General features: G+C 38.0%; 2 protein-coding genes across 2 annotated transcripts in view; one reads left to right on the forward strand and one right to left on the reverse strand.

Annotated features, from left to right (window-relative positions):
* The window catches only part of LOC120869739 (olfactory receptor 10C1-like), a 38,722-nt gene that overhangs the window by 1,184 nt on the left and 12,967 nt on the right, over positions 1 to 24,571 (reverse strand). The window lies entirely within an intron of this gene.
* On the forward strand, positions 15,299 to 16,225 carry LOC120870387 (olfactory receptor 2J3-like). Its single transcript, XM_040250048.1, has one exon. It carries the CDS (start codon positions 15,299 to 15,301, stop codon positions 16,223 to 16,225), a length of 927 nt encoding a protein of 308 aa, XP_040105982.1.

Raw genomic sequence — 24,571 nt, forward strand, 5'->3', positions numbered from 1 at the left:
CTGGATTGGTCCAGATGGCAAGGGCTATGAGAGCATTGCCTGTCAGTGATGCTAAAAACATGAATAGAATGAGGGAAAATAAAAGCCAACACTGTTCGGTGACCTCAGAGAATTTAACAAATGCAAAGTGTTTCACAGACATGCTGTTGTCTTGCCACAAAGAACAATTGAGACTCATGACCTGAAGAAAAGAAAGGCAAAGTCATCAGAAAGATTCTTTCAGATAGAAATATAAATCCTTATATACTCTTAACAAGCTCTAGTGAGTCAAAGAGATAAATTTCTTACCTCTAATTTAAATTTAAACAGTTTGGGAATTACACTCATCCGAAACCCAGTCCTATCCTATGTTCACTGTACCAGTTGATTTGTCCAATATATGTCTAGTCAGCAAGCATAAACTGGAAAAAAAAATTCAGTACAATTTTCTTTCATCCCTTCATTTTATCAAATAAAGGTCTTATGATTTCTATTTTTTTCCTCTTCTTTGGTTGCTTAGTTGCTTTCTTCAGTTGTTCACTCAACAAACATTTATTGAACATTGAGTATTTTCAGATTATTTTGCATTTACTGTTGTCATGGGATTAAACAGTAGGAAAAAAGGTCAGAAATCAGTGGACTGATTCAAAATTCTGTTAAATATGGAGTAACAACTCTGCATGATGACAAGAACCCTTGATGGGTATGATTGTTGAAAAATTTGCTCACACATAAAATATTGTAATGCATTTACATTATTTAAGCTAATTTTCATATATTTACCTTGCACTATATCTAATTAAATTAATTAATATAATTTAATATCTATATTTGACATGTAGCAAAGAAATTCAGTTAAGGCTGTGGCAAGAAAAAGAGACAATTGTTTACTTATTTTTTTTTTAACACCCCAAACATTTTCTTATATATCTTCACTTCTAAATAATAGCCTATGTTGTTGCGTAAAAGCTCTGGATGTGGAGAAGTTGTCATCTGTTTTGTCAGTTAAACATACAATTTTAAAAAAAACTAGTTCTATCCTCCTGTATTTGGGAAGAACTGCAGCTTTCTCAGTGACACTGATGGAAGAACTAAGGGGGAAATTCTGACCAAAAAAGGAGAATCCCTGACTCTTTCCTAGGTAGTGATATCGCAAAGATTTCATTTCATAAGTATCCTTGTCCCATTTAGGCTGTAGACATAAATGCAAACGCCTGTGTTAGGAAAGTTGGGGGATGTGGGGAATGGGAGAAACCTAGTTGTGGATGGCACACAGGGAGGGTTGACTGCACAAAGGCTAATGCATGCTGTTAGTTATTCTATATTCTTAGATGCACAGGATGAATAAAAAGTCATCCTGTGTTAAGTACTTTTTAAAACCTCATGAAACTCATAGACATTTGAAAAAATAAATTGTCCAAGATAGTGAAATGAATGCTTTGAAATATTTAAACTGACTTAATATTAATAAAACTATACCAGGTAATATCTGATTTCTTCATTGCACTTTCTATTGTTTTCAGGATTTGCTCTGATGACCTTTGTGCAGGGACCTTGAGATACATGTAGTAGAGGTCAGCTTTATGTTCATAGCAAGAATGTTTCATTTTAATCATTGTTACAGAAAAAGAGTGAGATGCTCAAGGACAGGTGTCAGGAGTCTGCAGAAAGGACCATCACAGGCAGTATAATAGTTTGGCACAGACATTTTTCTGTCTCTCACCTGATACATTTTCTTGACCTAAAGGCTCTGATTAATCATTTCTGTATGAAGTAAGGATGATGAAGCCTTTCCAGTCTTGCTTGCTGAGTTGTTTTGAGTTAAAATGGAAACATTATAGAGGGAAACCATGAATGAAAAATAAGGAGTTAAAATTCACTTTTATCATCATCTAAACTCAACTCATATGGCCTGCAGTAATCCCTATTATTACCAGATAATTAAGATAACTATATTCAGTCAGTCATCAAGCAAATATGCACTGTGATATTAATATAAAGACATAAGAGCTTTATGCCCTATTTTAAATTGTATTTGCCTATTCCTACTCAAAGTGATAAATGATTATGTGGCCATTGGACATCGACATGTGTGTGAAGGTTTGAATCTTGAGATGGAGTTTCAGTGACAGAGGAAGGAGGCAAGATAATTTTAATAACTCAACGGCTTGGGATCATGTACCATCTTACCCAGCCTCAAGATCCAAGACAAGCACATTCTGTATAGTTCTGCTTTGGAAATAATCCAGCAGAAGTGATTCATTTTGGGTCAACACCACATAATTAGAAATGCTCCTTAACTGACTCAATCCCTGATTAATTTCAGTTTTCATAATGAAATGTTTGGTTCCTATTAGTCAAAGGAAAACGTCTGAGACATTATCAGATATTTTACCTGAAACAATACAGTGCCTTGCATACAAAAAAACCTTGTTAAATATTAACTTTTGTTATTCTGAAATCGCATTTCAAAATGCTTGAATAATAGATACAATTTATATAAATTGGTCATTAGTTTGTAGAGAAGATTTCCCATTGCTTTCCACAATTCACCCATAGCCTTTTCATCAAGCACCTAATATTTAGCTGGGTGATGCCTTACCATAGCTCAGCAGAAACCTGTTATCATTTGTTTGGAGTAACATTTACAGGATAATCTAGGCATTTGCATTACCCAACAATAAGAGATATGCCTATTTCCTGAGAAATAATTATTTTAGAACAACTTATAACAATTTTATGACAGGGATACTGCAAACTGAGTAAATCCTTATACTCTTCAGATAAGGAGAACAGAACTGGTTAAAATAATCTCCAGAACTGAATAATGCTTTTGGTATTGTCTATCCATGTGCACATTTTAATCCACTGTTTTCTACAACCCTCTTTTCTTTTAAGGCATCAGTTATATCACATACCTTTAATCCTAATATTTGAAAAAACAAAGTAGATAGTATTTGCTTTTGATGAGCCACTCCTGATTTTTGTCTAAACACTCTCTGTATAATCTCCCAAAATTCAGAGGATGTATATCTCCCTAATCCTCTTCTCTAAGACCACGCACTGGGAAGATTTTGTTGTAATCAGGGCCATGTCTGATCCCAGGATGATTGTCTTCTCAGAGAGCACTATGTCCCTCCTAGCCATGCTCTCAACTACACACACACACATACACACACACATGCATGTGTGGGTGCATGAGAGCTGTGCTGATTACATGATGATATATTTGAACTTTTCTCACCATGAAAAAAAAAGGTATATGAATACATTACACTTCATTTCTTTTCCCTGTTCTGAATCCTTATCCTGTCTCTCTTGCCCAGGAGACATATTCTCAGAAGTATGTCAGGAAGTAGTTTGATCCATCTCTCAGGGATTGCCGTGGACACATCTGTCTCCATTTGTTGGTGAATATGAACATTTAGGAAGCAAAATAAATAAATATAAGAGGTAATGTAGGGACTTTCATAGTGGTACAGTGTTTAAGATTCTGCACTTCCAGTGTAAGGGGTATGGATTCAATCCCTGGTCAGTAAACTAAGATCCCACATGCCTCACAGTATGGCAAAAAAAAAAAGTAAAACAAAAGTAAAAGTACATCAACAGTAAAATATAATGAATAACCTATACTATATGTAACTGCTATCATAGAGTGCATACACAATGTGATATTAATTCTGTGGAAATGTACTGCTGGAATCAAATATTTATGTGACCAGTCTATGCTATTAATATTACTATGAAATTCTCAGATTTAAAATTTTTGTTTGAATTAAACTAAGTAGTCATCCAAAATAATTATGAAAACAACAAATAACTTTCATATCATATTATATCAATGCAGTTAGTATTTATTCTGATTATTATAAAACATTCTAATAAATCTTAATAATCTTCCAGATACACAAGAGTTCACAAAAGTATCTATTTGTTTCTGTCAAAAGTAATTAAAAAAACCTCAGTAGTCAAAGATGTATATTAAGATGATGAAAAAAAGTAGATGATACTTAATACTAATTGTTTAAATGATTTAAAAAGTGGATAAGGTACTGAATACCTATCATTGACATGATCTAAAGGGAAGTGAGAATGACTAGGGAGGAGGAGGTTGTCATTTGGACATAAATTCTGTATCTTACAGTCCCATTAGATGAATTATGGATAGGAAGAGAACAGATGGTGGAATAGGAAGATGGGGAAACTCCCTCCCCTAATGAATACATAAAAATTATATCTACATGTGGAACAATTCTTACCGGAAACTAACTGGAGACTGGGAGAAAGACTCCTGTACAACCAAGGCTATAAGAAATATCCACATGGAAGCCAGTTAGGAAGGGAAGCATCAGGTCAGGACCTGTATCCTTGGGATGGGACTCAGAAGAAAAGAGAGATGACATGGGCAGAGATCCTCCCCAGGGAGTGAGTGGTTCCAGCCAGATACTGGGCACCCTAGCTCTGTGTTCCTCGACAGAGAAGATGAGCCCCTTTGACTGATCAGAGGACTTGTGAGGTTAAGAGAAGGGCTGTGGGAAGCTTGGACTTCACTCCTTAGGAGCCGTGCACACTTGCTTGCTCCTAAAGCAGTGAGGAGAGAGAGGACTGAAAACTGCATGAGTGACTGACCAGTTTCCCAAGTCTGCCCTCCAGGCTCATGTCCCAGCCTCTGAGCCTAGGGAACACTCCAACTCTTCTTGTTCAAGATGCAGCTCCACATTTGCATATTCCATACTCTTCTCTCTCTGTCCTCTTTCTGGGATCCCTATAAGGTGAATGTTGGTACCCTTGATGTTGTCCTAGAGATTCCTTAAATTGTTTTCATTTTTAAAGAGAAATGCATTTCATTACTTATTTAATGTTTAAGTCCTTACACCATATTTTTACAAGCTGGTGAACACTGACAAATTATTTCTCCCACAGAACTATAACCACATGTTCCCAGATAGTATAAATATATGGTTTTAATCAATTATATAATAAAACAAATCGTCAAGTATCAAATGTTAAGTTACCCAGCTCCAAAGACATATAAAATATTAAATGTCTGCTCAATTCATTAGCAGAAACCACTTTTTTTTTGTGAGAGAGGCTGGGAATTACACTACAAACAAAAATAAGTTGGTAAACAACTTCAGAGAAGTATGGGAAAATTACAAGATTTTCAGAAATTTTATGATTAAGAATTGTTTTAGCCAGAAGTATTTTTTAATGAATAAAATTCTTTTTAATTTCACATAAATTACACCCACCTTGAAAGTGAAAGTTTTACTCACTCAGTCATGCTCAACTCTTTGTGATCCCATGGACTGCAGTCCACTAGGCTCCTCTGTCCATGGGATTTTCCAGGCAAAGATACTGGAGTGGTTTGCCTTTTCCTTTTCCAAGGGATCTTCCTGACCCAGGGATGGATCCTGGGTCCCCTGCACTGCAGGCAGATTCTTTACCAACTGAGCTACCAGGGAACACCCACCTTATTTCTCTCCATATGGTTCTGATTAAAAGTTAGAGTTATTATAGATATTTCCTCTCTAAAAGGTTATTCTTTAGTATTTTCTGAGGAATTTATTCAACTAATATTTATTTAAAAAGTAACACTAGTCATTGGTTTTTCAGGGATTCATACACACACATTAGAGACATAATGGTAGACTTGACACAAAATAGATAGGGAATTCACTAATTACAGGGGAAGCATAGTGTCTGTTGAAGATGGTTAGAAAAAATAGCTACCTTTTTCTCTCTCCACACCCTCTGCAATCTGTGTGATTAACTCCTTCCATGCATAAGTGATGTGTTCAGATCAGTTCAATTCAGTCACTCAGTTGTGTCTGACTCTTTGCAATCCCATGAATCGTGGCACGGCAGGCCTCCCTGTCCATCATCAACTCCTGGAGTTCACTCAGACTCATGTCCATCGAGTCAATGATGCCATCCAGCCATCTCATCCTCTGTCATCCCCTTCTCCTCCTGCCCCTAATCCCTCCCAGCATCAGAGTCTTTTCCAATGAATCAACTCTTCGCATGAGGTGGCCAAAGCACTGGAGTTTCAGCTTTAGCATCATTCTTTCCAAAGAAATCCCAGGGCTGATCTCCTTCAGAATGGACCGGTTGGATCTCCTTGCAGTCCAAGGGACTCTCAAGAGTCTTCTCCCACACCACAGTTCAAAAGCATCAATTCTTCGGCACTCAGCTTTCTTCACAGTCCAACTCTCACATCCATACATGAACACTGGAAAAACTGTAGCTTTGACTAGATGGACCTTTGTTGGCAAAGTAATGTCTCTGCTTTTGAATATGCTATCTAGGTTGGTCATAACTTTTCTTCCAAGGAGTAAGCGTCTTTTAATTTCATGGCTGCAGTCACCATCTGCAGTGATTTTGGAGCCCAGAAAAATGAAGTCTGACACTGTTTCCACTGTTTCCCCATCTATTTCCCATGAAGTGATGGGACCAGATGCCATGATCTTCGTTTTCTGAATGTTGAGCTTTAAGCCAACTTTTTCACTCTCCTCTTTCACTTTCATCAAGAGGCTTTTTATTTTATTTCATTTTATATTATATATATTTTTAAATTTTACTTTATTTTACTTTACAATACTGTATTGGTTTTGCCACACATCAACATGAATCCACCATGGGTGTACATGAGTTCCCAATCCTGAACACCCCCCTCCCACCTCCCTCCCCATACCATCTCTCTGGGTCATCCCAGTGCACCAGCCCCAAGCATCCTGTATCCTGCATTGAACCTAGACTGGCGGTTCGTTTCTTACATGAAATTATACATGTTTCAATGCCATTCTCCCAAATCATCCCACCCTCTCCCTCTCCCACAGAGTCCAAAAGTCTGTTCTATACATCTGTGTCTCTTTTGCTGTCTCGCATACAGGGTTATTGTCACCATCTTTCTAAATTCCATATATATGTGTTAGTATACTGTATTGGTGTTTTTCATTCTGGCTTACTTCTCTCTCTATAATTGGCTCCAGTTTCATCCATCTCATTAGAACTGATTCAAATGTATTCTTTTTAATGGCTGAGTAATACTCCATTGTGTATATGTAGCACAGCTTTCTTATCCATTCATCTGCTGATGGACATCTAGGTTGCTTCCATGTCCTTGCTATTATAAACAGTGCTGCGATGAACATTGGGGTACATGTGTCTCTTTCAATTCTGGTTTCTTCCAAGAGGCTTTTTAGTTCCTCTTCACTTTCTGCCATAAGGGTGGTGTCATCTGCATGTCTGAGGTTATTGATATTTCTCCTGGCAGTCTTGATTCCAGCTTGTGCTTCTTTCAGCCCAGCGTTTCTCATGATGTACTCTGCATAGAATTTAAGTAAGGAGGGTGACAATATACAGCCTGATGTACTCCTCCTCCTATTTGGAACCAGTCTGTTGTTCCATGTCCAGTTCTAACTATTGCTTCCTGACCTGCTTATAGGTTTCTCAAGAGGCAGGTCAGGTGGTCTGGTATTCCCATCTCTTTCAGAATTTTCCACAGTTTCTTGTGATCCACACAGCCAAAGGCTTTGGCATAGTCAATAAAGCAGAAATAGATGTTTTTCTGGAGCTCTCTTGCTTTTTCAATGATCCAGTGGATGTTGGCAATTTGATCTCTGCCTTTTCTATAAACAGCTTGAACATCTGGAAGTTCACGGTTCACGTATTGCTGAAGCCTGGCTTGGAGAATTTTGAGTGATGTGTTAGTGTTTCTCAAATGTTTCCTCCCTTGAATTTTGAATTTTCACTGGTTCTGTGACTTGCTTGGCTAATAGAACGTGTGTGGTAGAAGGGATATTGTGCTAGACTTCAGAGGTGTTGCATGCTTCCACTGTCTGCCTTGGAGCCTCATGATCTTACCATGTGAACAAGTTTTAACTAAAAGATAAATCACTATCTGAAAGGGGGTTCATTTATCTTAGTAAAGAGTCATTCAACTTCTGAATTTATGAACTACTCCTTACTATTCAGCACCATCATCAAAAGGCCCGCTGAGATGACAGCTACCTTCTTTCTCAAGAACAGTGTTGTAAGTTTCTTCACACACTCTTATTATTGTGGTAACTTCACATACTCTTATAATTGTGGTAAAACTTTGCTGACAATGGTCCATATAGTCAAAGCTGTGGTTTTTTCAGTAGTCATGTATGGGTGTTAGAGTTAGACCATAAAAAAAGAATGAGTGCAGAAGAATTAATGCTTTTGAACTGAGGTACTGGAGAAGAATCTTAAAGTCCCTTGGACAGCAAGGGGATTGAGCCAGTTAGTCCTAAAGGAAATGATCCCTGAATATTCATTGAAAGGACTGATGCTGAAGCTCCAATATTTTGGCCACCCAGTGCAAAGAGCTGACTCATTGGAAAAGACTGATGCTGGGAAAGATTGAGGGCAGGATGAGAAAGGAGCCACAGAAGATGAGATGGCTGTATGGCATCATTGACTCAATGGAAATGAGTTTGAGAAACCTCCATGAGATAGTGAAGGACTCTGATGCTGGGAAAGATTGAAGGCGGGAGGAGAAGGGGATGACAGAGGATGAGATGGTTGGATGCATCACTGACTCAATGGACTTGAGTTTGAATGAACTCCGGGAGTTGGTGATGGATAGGGAAGCCTGGCGTGCTGCAGTCCATGGGGTTGCAAAGAGTCAGACAGGACTGAGCAACTGAACAACAACACATACTCTTGTTATTGTGGTACTTAAGTTCCTCTATACATTTGTTAAGTTTGCATTAATTTGATTGTGTGTAATAAGAAGTCTCATGTTCTTGTATATGAGCTCCACAGGATCTTGGTGGTTCATTTGAAGCATGTTAATTTAGTTAAAAAATGCTCAATAAGAATATGAAAAATTTAAAAATTGAATAACAGAGATGATGCAAAGAAACTGAATCTACTTCAATATACTCCACTTGAAATACTCAGTGCTTTAGAGTATGAAGTTGAGAGTAATGAGAAATGAAATGACTTTTCTAACAAGAAGCAACAATTCTTTGGTTCAGTAATACTAAGGTGATAGAAATGAAGTGCGCTGAGGTTTACTCCATCCAGGTCAGAAGTCTTGTAAAAAAATCCTCTGTGAATTTCAGTTCAGTTCTTCTGTGTCCAGGTTATTCACTGGGAGCTTCTTACTGGAGTGATAGTGAATTTCTACAAATCACTTGCCTGCATAGAGGTCATGCTGTGCTTGGCAATAGTCTCCAGTGCCCTTCAGAAACTTCATAAATGTGTGATGAAGAACACCACAGAACTGAGGAATATGTCTCCTCACTAAAGACTGTGGCCTAATTATCCATCCTGTCCCCAAGTGGTGGTGACACAGGTGGTGGTGGTGGCAGGGCAGGGGAGGAGGTAGTTGTCACAGGGTTTTGGTAGATTTTTTGGCTTTGACAAGGGTGTTGGACTCCACCCTGCAGTGAGCAGCACCGAGAAGCTCATTTTTTGAAATTCTGTTTTCTTTTTGCTAGTCTCATTTGGTGATTTTATTTTATTTAAAAAAATATTTTATTATTATTATTATTTTTACTTTAAAATATTGTATTGGTTTTGCCATACATCAACATGAATCCTCCATGGGTGTACACGTGTTCCCAATCCTGAACCCCCCTTCTACCTCCCTCCCCATACCATCTCTCTGTGTCATCCCAGTGCACCAGCCCTAAGCATCCTGTTTCCTGCATCGAACCTAGACTGGCAATTCGTTTCTTATATGATATTATACATGTTTCAATGCCATTCTCCCAAATCATCCCACCCTCTCCCTCTCCCACAGAGTCCAAAAGACTGTTCTATACATCTGTGTCTCTTTGGTGTCTCGCATACAGGGTTATTGTTACCATCTTTCTAAATTCCATATATATGCGTTAGTATACTGTATTGGTGTTTTTCTTTCTGACTTACTTCACTCTGTATAATTGGCTCCAGTTTCATCCACCTCATTAGAACTGATTCAAATGTATTCTTTTTAATGGCTGAGTAATACTCCATTTTGTATATGTACCATGGCTTTCTTATCCATTCATCTGCTGATGGACATCTAGGTTGTTTCCATGTCCTGGCTATTATAAACAGTGCTGCGATGAACATTGGGGAACATGTGTCTCTTTCACTTCTGGTTTCCTTGGTGTGTATGCCCTGCAGTGGGATTGCTGGGTCATAAGGCAGTTCTATTTCCAGTTTTTTAAGGAATCTCCACACGGTTCTCCATAGTGGCTGTACTAGTTTGCATTCCCACCAACAGTGTAAGAGGGTTCCCTTTTCTCTACACCCTCTCCAGGATTTATTGCTTGTAGACTTTTGGATCTCAGCCATTCTGACTGGTGTGAAATGGTACCTCATTGTGGTTTTGATTTGCATTTCTCTGATAATGAGTGATGTTGAGCATCTTTTCATGTGTTTGTTAGCCATCTGTGTGTCTTCTTTGGAGGAATGTCTGTTTAGTTCTTTGGCCTATTTTTTGATTGGGTCGTTTATTTTTCTGGAATTGAGCTGCAGGTGTTGCTTGTGTATTTTTGAGATTAGTTGTTTGTCAGTTGCTTCATTTGCTATTATTTTCTCCCATTCTGCAGGCTGTCTTTTCACCTTGCTTATAGTTTCCTTTGTTGTGCAGAAGCTTTTCATTTTAATTAGGTCCCATTTGTTTATTTTTGCTTTTATTTCCAGTATTCTGGGAGGTGGGTCATAGAGGATCCTGCTGTGATTTATGTTGGAGAGTGTTTTGCCTATGTTCTCCTCTAGGAGTTTTAGTTTCTGGTCTTACGTTTAGATCTTTAATCCATTTTGAGTTTATTTTCATGTATGGTGTTAGAAAGTGTTCTAGTTTCATTCTTTTACAAGTGATTGACCAGTTTTCCCAGTACCACTTGTTAAACAGATTGTCTTTAATCCATTGTATATTGTTGACTCCTTTGTCAAAGATAAGGTGTCCATAGGTGTGTGGATTTATCTCTGGGCTTTCTATTTTGTTCCATTGATCTATATTTCTGTCTTTGAGAAGATGCAAGAAAGGTTTAACAAGGACCTAGAAGAAATAAAAAAGAGTCAATATATAATGAATAATGCAATAAATGAGATCAAAAACACTCTGGAGGCAACAAATAGTAGAATAACAGAGGCAGAAGATAGGATTAGTGAAGTAGAAGATAGAATGGTCAAAATAAATGAATCAGAGAAGAAAAAAGCAAAACGAATTAAAAGAAATGAGGACAACCTCAGAGACTTCCAGGACAATATTAAATGCTCCAACATTCGAATCACAGGAGTCCCAGAAGAAGAAGACAAAAAGAAAGACCATGAGAAAATACTTGAGGAGATAATAGTTGAAAACTTCCCTAAAATGGGGAAGGAAATAATCACCCAAGTCCAAGAAACCCAGAGAGTCCCAAACAGGATAAACCCAAGGCAAAACACCCCAAGACACATATTAATCCAATTAACAAAGATCAAACACAAAGAGCAAATATTAAAAGCAGCAAGGGAAAAACAACAAATAACACACAAGGGGATTCCCATAGGGATAACTGCAGATCTTTCAATAGAAACTCTTCAGGCCGGGAGGGAATGGCAAGACATATTTAAAGTGATGAAAGAAAATAACCTTCAGCCCAGATTACTGTACCCAGCAAGGATCTCATTCAAATATGAAGGAGAAATCAAAAACTTTACAGATAAGCAAAAGCTGAGAGAATTCAGCACCACCAAACCAGCTCTCCAACAAATGCTAAAGGATACTCTCTAGACAGGAAACACAAAAAGGGCGTATAAACCCGAACCCCAAACAATAAAGTAAATGGTAATGGGATCATACTTATCAATAATTACCTTAAACGTAAATGGGTTGAATGCCCCAACCAAAAGACAAAGACTGGCTGAATGAATACAAAAACAAGACCCCTATATATGTTGTCTACAAGAGACCCACTTCAAAACAAGGGACACATACAGACTGAAAGTGAAGGGCTGGAAAAAGATATTCCATGCAAATGGAGACCAAAAGAAAGCAGGAGTAGCAATACTCATATCAGATAAAATAGACTTTAAAACAAAGGCTGTGAAAAGAGACAAAGAAGGACACTTCAGTTGGTGATTTTAAAGTAATCTTTCAAATCCCTTATGTATTTTTCTCTATCACCTAGTCTGCTGTTCATTCCTTCTGCTACTGCTGCTTCTGTCACTTTCTTTCATTCCTTCTCGTGTGTTTTAAATTTTAGTTATTGTATGCTACAGTTCAGACTTATTCTTTTAAAATTTTCTATTTTCTTGGTAACATTCTTATAGTTTTCATCTATTCTTTTCATCCATTTTTCATCTTGCACTTTCCATTTATTCAGTTAGCATTCTTATCACTACTGCTTTCAGCTTTTTGTTGTTGTTGTTGTTCAGTTGCTCAGTCATGTCTGACTCTTTGTGACCACATGGACGACAGCAAGGCATCATCCTGTCCTTTACCGTATCCCGGAGCTTGCTCAAACTCATGTCCATTGAGTTGGTGATGCCATACAACCATCTCATCCTCTCTCATCCCCTTCTCCTCCTACCTTCAATCTTTCCCAGCATCAGGGTCTTTTCTAATGAGTCGGTTCTTCACATCAGGTGGCCAAAGTATTGGAGCTTCAGCTTCAGCCTCAGTCCTTCGAATGAGTATTCAGTATTCAGGGTTGATTTCCTTTAGGTTTGACTAGTTTGATCTCCTTGCAGTCCAAGGGACTCTCAAGAGTCTTATCCAACACCACAGTTCAGAAGCATCAGTTCTTCAGTGCTCAGCCTTCTTTATGGTTCAACTCTCACATCCATACATGACTATGGGAAAAACCTTAGCTTTGACTAGACGGACCTTTGTTGGCAGTAACATCTCAGCTTTTTAATATGCTGTCTATGTTGGTTATAGCTTTTCTTCCAAGAAGCAAGCATCTTTAATTTCATGGCTGCAGTCAACATATGCAGTGATTTAGGAGCCCAAGAAAATAAAGCTTGTCACTGTTTCCAATGTTTCCCCATCTATTTGCCATGAAATGATGGGACCAGATGCCATTATCTTAGTTTTTTGAATGTTGAGTTTTAAGCCAACTTTTTCACTCTCCTCTTTCACTTTCATCAAGAGGCTCTTTAGTTCCTTTTGACTTTATGCCATAAGGGTGGTGTCATCTGCATAGCTGAGGTTATTCAATTCTTTAGTAAATTGTTTATTTCATCTCATTAGTTTCCCCCCCCCCCCCCAGGAGTGTTCTCTTGCTTTTTCAACTGAGAAAAGTTACTCTGTCTTCTCATTTTGCTTAACTTCCTCTGTTTTTATGAAATTCAGTGAAACATTTACCACTGGCAAGCTTGAAATAATGTGCAGATTTGGGAGTGTCCCTGTACAGTTCGTGTGGGTGCAGTGGCTTTGGGGGAAAAGCTGAGTTTGATTTGAATACAAGACAGATATTTCTTCAGAGTGTGCTGGCAAGTACCACCTGGTTAGGAGGTGGGGTTAGAGATGAAGGGGCTAGGGTCAGAGCCAGGTGAGAGCCAAGATATCCTCTCTGCTCAGTTGCTGTCACTACCCATTTTAAGGAAAGGGTGGGTCTCACATTGCTGGAGCAGAAGCCCTGAGGGTTGCGTTAGTTGGCTCCATTCCCTTGTAGTGTGTGCTCTTCTCCCTTCCAGCACTGGGCCCCTCAGCCTCAGTGGGAAGCAGTGCTGGAATAAGAGAGGCTGGGGATGTTTATTTGGCGATAGTCATTGTATTGGGTGTGGTGGTCTCGCTGCCATCAGAGACTTGTTCTGCTCATGATGTGCTGCCTGTGTAAGTGCCAATAACAGCTGCCCCCTCCCTGCTCAGAGGCCATTTGATTTTTCAGCTGCCGCAGCATTCCACACTGAGCTTTTCCCTCGGTCATGGCAGCCCTCCCTCCAGTGTGGAGCTGTGAGTGTTTGCTCAGCTCAGAGTGGGGCATGCACAAGGGCAGTCCAGGGAAACAAGTCAGCTAACTGAGTGGTATCAATTGGTCCTTTCCACCCTGCTTTGGGAGAAAGCAGGAAACTGTTCTAACCTGGGACAACTCCTTGAAGGGCATTAATTGCTACTTTGGGATTTATACTCCCAGTGGCCTCAAGTCAAGGAAGACAAAACACGGTATTCTTTTGTTTCCATAAGGGCTCTGTTTGTTCTAGGAAAAGGGGTCCATTCCCTGACACAGTATATGCTCCAACTGGTTCCTCCTTCCAGCTAAAATGAGATGTTTTTGGTAGACTCAGAATCCTTTCTTGTGTTGTAATGATAATCATAGTTATTTTCAGACTCTGCCTTCCTGTATTGATGTAGTAGATTAGAATACATGGTGTAGGCAGACATTTATGTTGGTGATTTCAAAGAGATAATTGGCCCACAGATAAAGAGGCATAGATTAGGCAGACAAATACAGGGAATCCTCCCTAATGTTGTATTTCAAAAATAGAAAGAGATATTTCATTCTACAGCCTATGAAAGCAACCTTTGATGAGGTCTTTATTTTCCTTTCCTACTGTAAGTAGAAATTTAATCCTAAATTTCCTACCAGTTTTCTACTTACATCTATTTTTGGTCTCATATCTTATTTTAACTTCTATAAAAAAGCTGAAGGATGGGTCATGCAGCAGATAAATATATCTCAGGGCTGCTGCTGTTTAAAATTAATGTATTATGTTATTCATGCAACTGTGTAAGGAAGAAGAAAATTATATCTACATCAGAAGAAGCAACAAAAGCATCTGGGTTTATATTTCTCATGATATACTGTCTCATTCTAAAGAAATTTTTTTAAATCTTGAAATTTTCCTATTACCCCTCAAATGGCAGTGATCTCTAAGTGATGTATCTTTGTAATTCACTCTTTGACCATTGCTATTTTTTGATTCAGCCACAGTTAACTTCATCATCCAGTGGACTCAACCACACCCTCTTTGACGAGGTCTGAACTGCAGCCTTGAGCAGGAAGTGCCTCTTTCCAAGCTTGTCCTTTCTTGGATACTGTTTAATAAATCTTATGTTTAATTACACAGTTTCTTTTAGGCAATGTGCTGATTATCCTCCATGGTTTCTGAGCTGTAGACAGAGTTTTAAAGCCTGAATCAGACTTACAAGTGTGAGGCTGTTTTTAACGTGCCTGCTGAAATTCAAATATCTGTCTACTGCTAACATCTTTTTCAGGAGTTGCATTTATAAAACACAAGCAATTAAAAGACCCCAAAAGAGGTAACTACATGTGGCTCTGATGTGATTTTTTTTTTTGCTCTTGCAGTATTTCTTTACATTTCTAGTGTATATATGATACTTGCCTCAGATAACAAGTAATGAATGACCACGAAAAAAATGAATGCAACCTCTGAAGGCTACTTTGTTCTACTGGGTTTTTCTAATTGGCCTCATCTGGAAGTAGTTCTCTTTGTGGTTGTCTTGGTGTTCTACCTGATGACATTGACAGGCAACCTGTTCATCATTATCTTGTCATACTTGGATTCCCATCTCCACACTCCCATGTACTTCTTCCTCTCAAACCTCTCTTTTCTGGATCTCTGCTACACCACCAGCTTCATCCCTCAGTTGCTGGTCAACCTCTGGGGTCCAGGAAAAACCATCTCTTACACTGGTTGCATGATTCAACTTTATTTTGTCCTCACACTGGGATGCACAGAATGTGTGCTACTGATGGTGATGTCCTATGACCGTTATGCAGCTGTGTGTAGACCCCTGCATTACACTGTCCTCATGCACCCTCGTTTCTGCCAACTGTTGGCCGTGGCTTGTTGGGTAAGTGGCTTTACCAACTCAGCACTTCATTCCTTCTTTACCTTTTGGGTACCCCTGTGTGGACATCACCAAGTGGACCATTTCTTCTGTGAAGTTCCAGCACTGCTTCGACTGTCATGTGTTGATACCCGTGTTAATGAGCTGTCCCTCATGGTCACGAGCTCCATTTTTGTCCTCATACCTCTCATCCTCATTCTCAGTTCCTATGGTGCCATTGCCTGGGCAGTGCTGAGGATGCAGTCAACAACAGGGCTCCAGAAAGTCTTTGGGACGTGTGGAGCCCATCTTATGGTCGTATCCCTCTTTTACATCCCAGTCATGTGCATATACCTCCAGCCACCATCAGGAAATTCTCAAGATCAAGGCAAGTTCATTGCCCTCTTTTATACTGTTGTCACTCCTAGCCTCAACCCTCTAATCTACACCCTCAGAAACAGAGATGTAAGAGGGGCCGTAAAGAGATTAATGGGGTGAGGATGTCTGTTATACTGGTGACATGAATGGTAAAATGGAATATCTCTTCACCAATGGTTTTTCCAGTCATCCACTCATCAGTCTTTCTTTCATTCACTCAATTAGCACTTAATGAGTGTGTACACTCACAAGGTCACAAAGTTCGTGGTAATAGATATGAATTAGACACAGTCTGTCTAAATACTAATCATTCCTTAGTGGTAATGACAGCCATGTAAAAATGGACCAAACATGAATATTTTTAGTGCACAAACCTAATAAAAGTTTAATTTTCTTAATTGACAATGAAGCATAGAATTTATTATAAAAATTGATAAAATTCAGGTAAAATTCCTTTAAAAAAACCTAGAATATGTTGTTTAATTTCTTGCTTTTTAGGCAGAATTTGTCACACAATTTGTCTTCCATCTTTGGTCTAATGAAAGACATTTTGAAACACTTTAAATATTTTCTCCAACATTGTTATTCTTTTTTTGAATGCTAGTTAATATTGAGAGGAGTTTTGGTCTGTATTCTATAATATCCCATTATCACTAGTAACAAAGTGACTTGCATGAGTTGTAACAAGAAGTGCTCTCAGTAATGCAACAGAAGTAAGCATTTCCTATTTCTCTTTTTTTCAAGTCAGTGAGAAGTGGAAAGGAAGTGGAAATAAGTTTAAAGCTGTGCTATACAGCTCATAAAGTAATGGTCATCATAGGCTATGTATTGTTAGGTGAAATAAGTGTTTGTAGCATCTGCATAACCCAAGAAGCAGTAAATAATATCTAAAGCGACCCAGTGCTAGGCTCTGAAAAATGTATTGATGAATCCAATGGATATTTGAAGGAATTACTTGAAAATATATGGGAAAAATTTTATGATAAAAGCTGTATGAAAATGGCAGTTTTTTTCTTTTCTAAGCTCCATCTGATTTGAATGTTTGTGGTTAGAAAATTCTTATGAAAATTAGCATGTATTTTTCAAATAAATAAATAAATGCACTTTTAATTAAAGTAATAGTGTTGTTTCCTATATTATTGATACCATCTCCATCTGAAATAAGTGAGCTAAAAAATGGAATAAGGAATAAAGTAAAATCTTGGCAACACCTGAGTTTTGTATGGTTCTTAAATGTCTGTTTTAGTTTTGCTGCTGCTAAGTCGCTTCAGTCATGTCCGACTCCGTGTGACCCCATAGACGGCAGCCCACCAGGCTCCCCCGTCCCTGGGATTCTCCAGGCAAGAACACTGGAGTGGGTTGCCATTTCGTTCTCCAATTCAGGAAAGTGAAAAGTGAAAGTGAAGTCACTCAGTCATGTCCGACTCTTCACGACCCCATGGACTGCAGCCCACCAGTCTCCTCCGTCCATGGGATTTTCCAGGTAAGAGTACTGGAATGGGTTACCATTGCCTTCTCCAAATGAAAGACTAGTTTTAGTTTTGGGGGCCTCTAAAGTTTAGTTTAGATATGATTGATTCAAGCCCTTTCCCCTAAATTATTAAAAAGAAAAACATCCCACATCTTCCTCTCAGTTTCTTGTGTGGCTCTCATGTACATTGATTCTGATGTCTTTGCCTCTATGTGTCTGAGTTTTTTCTCTAACTAGCCATAAACAATACTAGGGGGTATATACATTTGTCCTTAAGCTACTTTCCAAGAAATGAAGAACCAAGAATCACGTGTATAAAATAACTTTTAGTAAATCACTGGGGCCACACAAAAGAACTATCACAGAGCAAAAATCTTTTAAGAATTTAAAAGACATAGTTTAGTTCTTTGAACCACCTTGTACTTATGGAATTCTTATTGTTTGGTATACCTGATACGGTACCAGAGTATCTCACTATCTAACTTGAAAAAGCTTTGAAATTTCCCATTTCTTCTTTTCCTTTTATGCTTGAAAAACAAAGAAATATCTTTTTGTATGTGTAGACTATTTTTCTTGAAATGTATAAATTTAGTGTTTATGATTTTGAATCCTAGCCATGTTGCTGTAATATTTATTTATAATCTAAAATAAAGATTACTTTCAAAAAGCTATTATTTTTGTTGCTTGTATTTTCATACTTCTTACATGAAAATTTTTTTTATCACTGGCAGGATATATGTATGGGTTTTTTTTCCCCCCTCACTTTCTAGGTGAGAAAACTGAAGAGTAGATATCAGACTTACCTAAGCTTAAGCAACTTGTATAAGACAAATCAGGTAATGACAATAGGTTCTTACCTGAGTTCTCTTGCTATGGTCAACAACAGCTAGGAGATCTGAGACTCTATTGTTGCCAACCCTAAACCTCCAACCAATATTTGGTAAATTGACATTTACACAGCGCATGTGAATTTGGGTCACAGGCAACTTTACTGAAGAACTGACAATGAAAGCGTTTTCTCTGCTAAGAATGGAAGCTAAATGCGCTGAAGGATCATCTTCTTTTATCTTAGTGAAAGATTCCTCCTCTTCAGGACAATATCTCCCAATCTTTGCCCACTTCTTATACTGGTTCCAGTGCAGCATATTCCCTAAACACATGCTCAATGATTTGTTCTTAGTGTATCTCAGCAGTGCAGGATTATTGTCACAAATATGCCATCAGTTACAGAAACTAGCTCTAGCTTCCAGTTCAGATTCACTCATTCTCTACTATTTTATTAGCCTCATTGCCATACATTGTATTCTTTTTACAAATATGAAGCTGAAAGGTCACTGGTTATCATATGCTATGACAACATCAAGCGGTTTCAAGCATAATAAAGTTTCAAATACAAATACACCACATTTGAATTACAATTCAACAGCAATAAAACTTACAGAAAAGAAAATAGTACAGATTTAGACCGCCACCAGATTTCATAGTGTTAATGTTTTACCATGGGTGCTTTGCCATTCTGTCTATAATTATATAATGTTAATATGAATTTAAATATTTTTCTGAAATAGTGTTTATGCACACCCATCCCTAACTGTTCCTGAGAGTATTTCCTTAAGTGAAGATCTAATTCAGGATAACAAATTAGATTTAGGTGTTATGTCTCAGTGTCCTTTAATCTGAAACCGTTTTTCAGTTTTTCTTTGCCTTTAATAGCTAAATATTTCTGAAGAGTACAGGCCATTTATTTTATACAATGTTTTTCAATTTATATTTGCCTAGTGTGTTTGCAGAATTAGAATTTTCCTTTTTGACAATGAGACTCCACAAAACTGATATTGTGTCCACCCCAGCTGCATCTTATTAGAAGGAACCTGGTATTTACTTATTCTGTTACTGATGATATGAACTTTGAACACTTGGATAACATGGTGTCTTTTAGGCTTCTTTACTATAAAGTTACTATGTTTATTTGGTAATTCACAAGAACCTGGTGGGGAGAAGGTCGAAATTAGGTGGAATTCCAATTTCCTTTAATTTTCATCATTTACCAAAAACTAGTTAATCCATCTGTTCTCCCTTTTACTATACATTTATTATTTTGTTTTTTGTAGTGAGAATATTTAAGATATACTCTTTTAGTAAATTTGAAGTATTTAATACAGTAGGTGGCACTAGTGGTAAAGAACCTGCCTGGCAATGCAGGAGACTTAAGAGACTAGTGTTTGATTAGTGGATGGAGAAGATCCCCTGGAGGAGGGCATGGTTCCCACTCCAGTTTTCTTGCCTGGAGAATTCCACGGACAGAGGAGCCTGGTGGGCTACAGTCCCTGGAGTCACAAAGACTGAAGCGACTTAACATGCACATATTGTTATAGTCACCATGTGTAAATTAAATCCCCAGAAAGTATTTTAGTGCTGAGAAGTATTTTAGTGTTGTACTCTTTAACCAACATTTTCTGTTTCTCCCAATCTCAGCCCCTAGTAACCGTCCTTTTACTAGCTATTTTTCTGTTTGCCTTTTCTTTTTTAAATTTCACATAAAAGTGAGAACATACAGTACTTGTGTTTGTCTTTCTAATTTATTTTACTTAGCATAACGCCCTCAAGTTTCGTCTATATTTTTGCACAAGGCAAGATTTTCTTCTTTCTCAAGGTTGAAGGATATTTCACTGTATGTAAAATATTATTTATCCATTCATCTTTTGATAGATTCTTAGGTTGTTTCCATGTCTTAACTATTGTGAATAAAGCTGCTCTCTCTGTTTTTCTGTGCTAATCTTGCTAAAGGTTTCTCAGGTTTATCTTTCAAATAAACCAACTCTTAGTTTTGTTGGTCTTTCCTATTGCTTTTCTTGTATCTCTATTATTTATTTCTGCTCTTTGTTATTTTCTTTCTTGTTTCTAACTTTAGGCTTAGTTTATTTCTTTTTCTAGTTACTTGAGATAAAGATAGATTGCTTTTTGTAATTTTTTTCTTTTTATCTTTATAAACTGGCCTATTAGAATTGCTTTTACTGCATCTTGCAAGTTTTGGTATTTTGTATTTCCATCTTCATTTGTCTTAAGATATTTTTTGATTTCCTCCCCTCTTTTTTTGACCAATGGTTGTTCAGGAGTGTGTTGTTTAGTTTCCATTTGCTTGTAATTTTCCAATTGTCATCCTGTAATTGACATCTAATTTCTTATGTTTCTGGTAAGAAAAGATACATGATATGGTCGTGGGAGCTGGATGAACTTGATGCCATGGGTGTTGGTTGGTGACCTGCTTGATTGGGAGCCTGGGTTCACAGGACCTCTTTAGGATCTTGGAGCAAATGAAGCTTCCTCTAGCCAAGGGAAACTTCTGGGGCCACTGAGCTACTTGTGACTACTGAAGGCGACTGGCACTCAGGTGGTCAGGAAGCTTAGGTTTGCAGGGCCCTCTGAGAGCCTGAAGCCATCACCTACTGGTCTTATTATCAAGCATCCTTTATTAATTCTTCCAAGAAACAGTGATTGTTATTTTGCACAAAATGGTGATTTTTAAAGTTCATTTATTCTTGCGCAGAAAAGGGAACATTTGTGTACTGTTGCAGAGATTGTAAATTGATGCAGTCACTATGGAAAACAGAATGTGGAGTTTCCTCACAAAATTAAAAATAGAAGTACCATCAGTTTAGTTCAGTTCAGTCCCTCAGTCGTGTCTGACTCTTTGAAACCCCATGGATTGCAGCACAACAGGCATCCTTGTCCATCATCACCCCCGGAGCTTGCTCAAACGCATGTCCATCGAGTTGATGATGCCATCCAACCATCTCATCCTCTGTCATCCCCTTCTCCTCCTGCCTTCAATCTTTCCCAACATCGGGGTCTTTTCCAATGAGTCAGTTCTTCAAATCAGGTGGCCAAAGTATTGGAGCCTCAGCTTCAGCCTCAGTCCTTTGAATGAGTATTCAGTATTTAGGGTTGATTTCTTTTAGATTTGACTAGTTTGATCTCCTTGCAGTCCAAGGGACTCTCAAGAGTCTTCTCCAACACCACGGTTCAGAAGCATCAGTTCTTCAGTGCTCAGCCTTCTTTATGGTTCAACTCTCACATCCACACATGACTACTGGAAAAACCATAACCTTTGACTAGACGGATCTTTGCTGGCAGAGAACTGCCATATGATCCAGCAATTTCTATTTTGGGTATTTATCAGAAGAAGACAAAACCACTAATTTGAAACAATATAGAGACATCAAAGTTCATTGTGGCATTACTAATAGCCAAGATATGGAATCAATCTAAGTGTTCATCAATAGAGGAATAAAGAAGACACACACACACACACACACAGATACATATATATATATATATATATATATGTCTTCCCAGGTGGATCAGTGGTAAAAATCCACCTGCCAGTGCAAGAGATGGAAGAGATGTGAGTTTGATCCCTGGATTGAGAAGATCTCCTGGAGTAGGACATGGAAACTCACTCCAGTATTTCTTGCCTGGAAAATTACATAGACAGAGGAACCTGGGGGGCTACAGTCCATGGGATCACAAAGAGTCAGAAAAGACTGAGTGACTGAGCATGCACACATGCTCAGTAATGGAATATTACTCAACCATAAAGAAGTATGAAATCTGCCATTTACTTAAACATGAATAGATCTACATGATATTATGCTAAGTGACATAATAAAGAGAAAGATAAATACCATATAATCTCAGTTATGTATAGAATATAAAAAATAAAGCAAGCAAGCAAATAAAACAAAACAAACATACTCATAGATACAGAGAACAAGTACATGGTTTCCAGAGAGGGTGTAAAATATGAAATGGGATTAGAACATACAAATTTTCATTGAGAAAATAAGTAAGTCTTGGGAATGTAGTATACAGCATAAGGAATATTGTCAGTTCCCCATAATATTGCATGGGGACAGATGGTTACTAGACTTATTGTGGTGATCATTTCATGGTGCCTGCAAATGCCAAGTCACTACATAGTACACCTGAAATGAACATAATTGTTCAGCTGCTCAGTTGTATCCATCTGTTTGTGATCCCATGGATTGCAGCATGCCAAGCTTCCCTGTTTCTCACTGTTCCCTGGAGTCTGCTCAGACTCATGTCTATATCAACTATATTTCAATAAAAAGAAAAAGTTACATCATTTCTTGTACACTTATTACTTAACTTGGTATGTAAATAATGCCTTATTGTTCTCTTTTCTCGAATTGTTCACATCCCAGTCCCTGGAACCCATGATTATACATTGTCTTTCATAGTATAAGAACTTTTACAGATAAAAATAAATTAAGGAAATTGAGATGGGGAGATTAACCTGAGTTACCCAAGTGGCCCCACATAATCACAAAGATTCTTATAAGAGGAGGCAGGAGGTAGGGAGGAGACAGGATACTATGCTTCTGACTTTGAAGATGGAGAAAAGGATTATAGGTGGCCTCTAGAAGTTGGAAAAGACCAGTAAATAGATTCTCTTCTATTGTCTGCAGAAGGACATAGCCCTGTTGACCTATTTTAGTCTCCTCATCTCCAGAACTCTAAGGTACTAAGCATTTGTGTTATTTTAAGCCATTAAGTATATGGCAATATGTCATAGCAATGATGGGAAACTAGCACAGTTGTCATTCTATTGGAAGGAAAATTTTTTTGTACCATATATGTTTATATATATTGTATCATATATCATTTTTAATAAGATGATCTTGACTAATCTCAGATTTTCCTTTGGGATAGAAAGACTAATTTACCTGTTTTGTTCATATGACCACTCCTGTTACCAAAGAGGTGAAGTTTCCTAATGAGCAGTTCACCAGAAATGCATGGAGTGGATCAAATCAAGAGTAAAGAGTCTCTTGATGAAGGTGAAAGAAGAGAGTGAAAAAGCTGGCTTAAAACTCAACATTCAGAACACAAAGATCATGACATCTGGTCACATCAGTTCATGGCCAATAGATGAGGAAACAAAGGAAACAGTGAGAGACTTAATTTTCTTGGACTCCAAAATCACTGCAGGTGGTGACTGCAGCCATGAAATTAAAAGATGCTTGCTCCTTGGAAGAAAAGCTATGACAAACCAAGACAGCATATGAAAAAGCAGAAACATTACTTTGCCAAAAAAGGTCCATATAGTCAAAGCTATGGTTTTTCCAATAGTCATGTAAGGATGTGATATTTGGACCATAAAGAAGGCTGAGCTTGTAAGAATTGATGCTTTTGAACTGTGGCGTTGGAGAAGACTCTTGAGAATCCCTTGGCTAGCAAGATCATACAAGTCAATCCTAAAGTAAATCAACCCTGAATACTCAATGGAAGGACTGATGCTGAAGCTGAAGCTCCAATACTTTGGCCACTTGATGTGAAGAACCAACTCATCGGCAAAGACCCTGATGCTGGGAAAGATTGAAGGCAGGAGGAGAAGGGTACAACAGAGGACAAATGGTTGTATGGTATCAGTGACTCACTGGACTCGAGTGTGTACAAGCTCCAGGAGATGGTGATGGACAGGGAAGCCTGGTGTGCTGCAGTCCATGGGGTTGCAAAGAGTCAGACACGACTGAACAATTGAACAACAACAACAAAGATGAAATCTAGTCATGGTACTACTGTTGACATTTATTAGTTATTCTTTTCCTTCTTCTGAGAAATAGAGTTTTTATATTGTGTTTGAGAATGAGGCAACACTGGTATGGATTTGGGGAGTCATTCATGGCAGGACTGTAAATCCTTGAAATTGAAGACTTTCCAAGTTAACTTGATTCTTTAAGACTTCTTAAATTTGAAGTTTAGGCTGATAAGTTAACAACAACTTGAATTCAACTCTGCATGACTACACTTGGGATCTAACTAAAAATGAAACAGGTACTAAGCATTTGTGTTATTTTAAGCCATTAAGTATATGGCAATATGTCATAGCAATGATGGGAAACTAGCACTGATTACTAATTACAGTTTACTGATTACTTCAGTAAACTGGTTACTGAAGGTGGGAAAATGAT

The sequence above is a fragment of the Oryx dammah genome, unplaced genomic scaffold (genome assembly GCF_014754425.2).
Source record: "Oryx dammah isolate SB20612 unplaced genomic scaffold, SCBI_Odam_1.1 HiC_scaffold_11, whole genome shotgun sequence".
NCBI classification, from domain to species: Eukaryota; Metazoa; Chordata; class Mammalia; order Artiodactyla; family Bovidae; genus Oryx; species Oryx dammah.

What these genes read in the sequence shown, in the direction of transcription:
- LOC120870387 (XM_040250048.1), top strand. Translation starts at nt 15,299, where the DNA reads ATGACCACGAAAAAAATGAATGCAACCTCTGAAGGCTACTTTGTTCTA.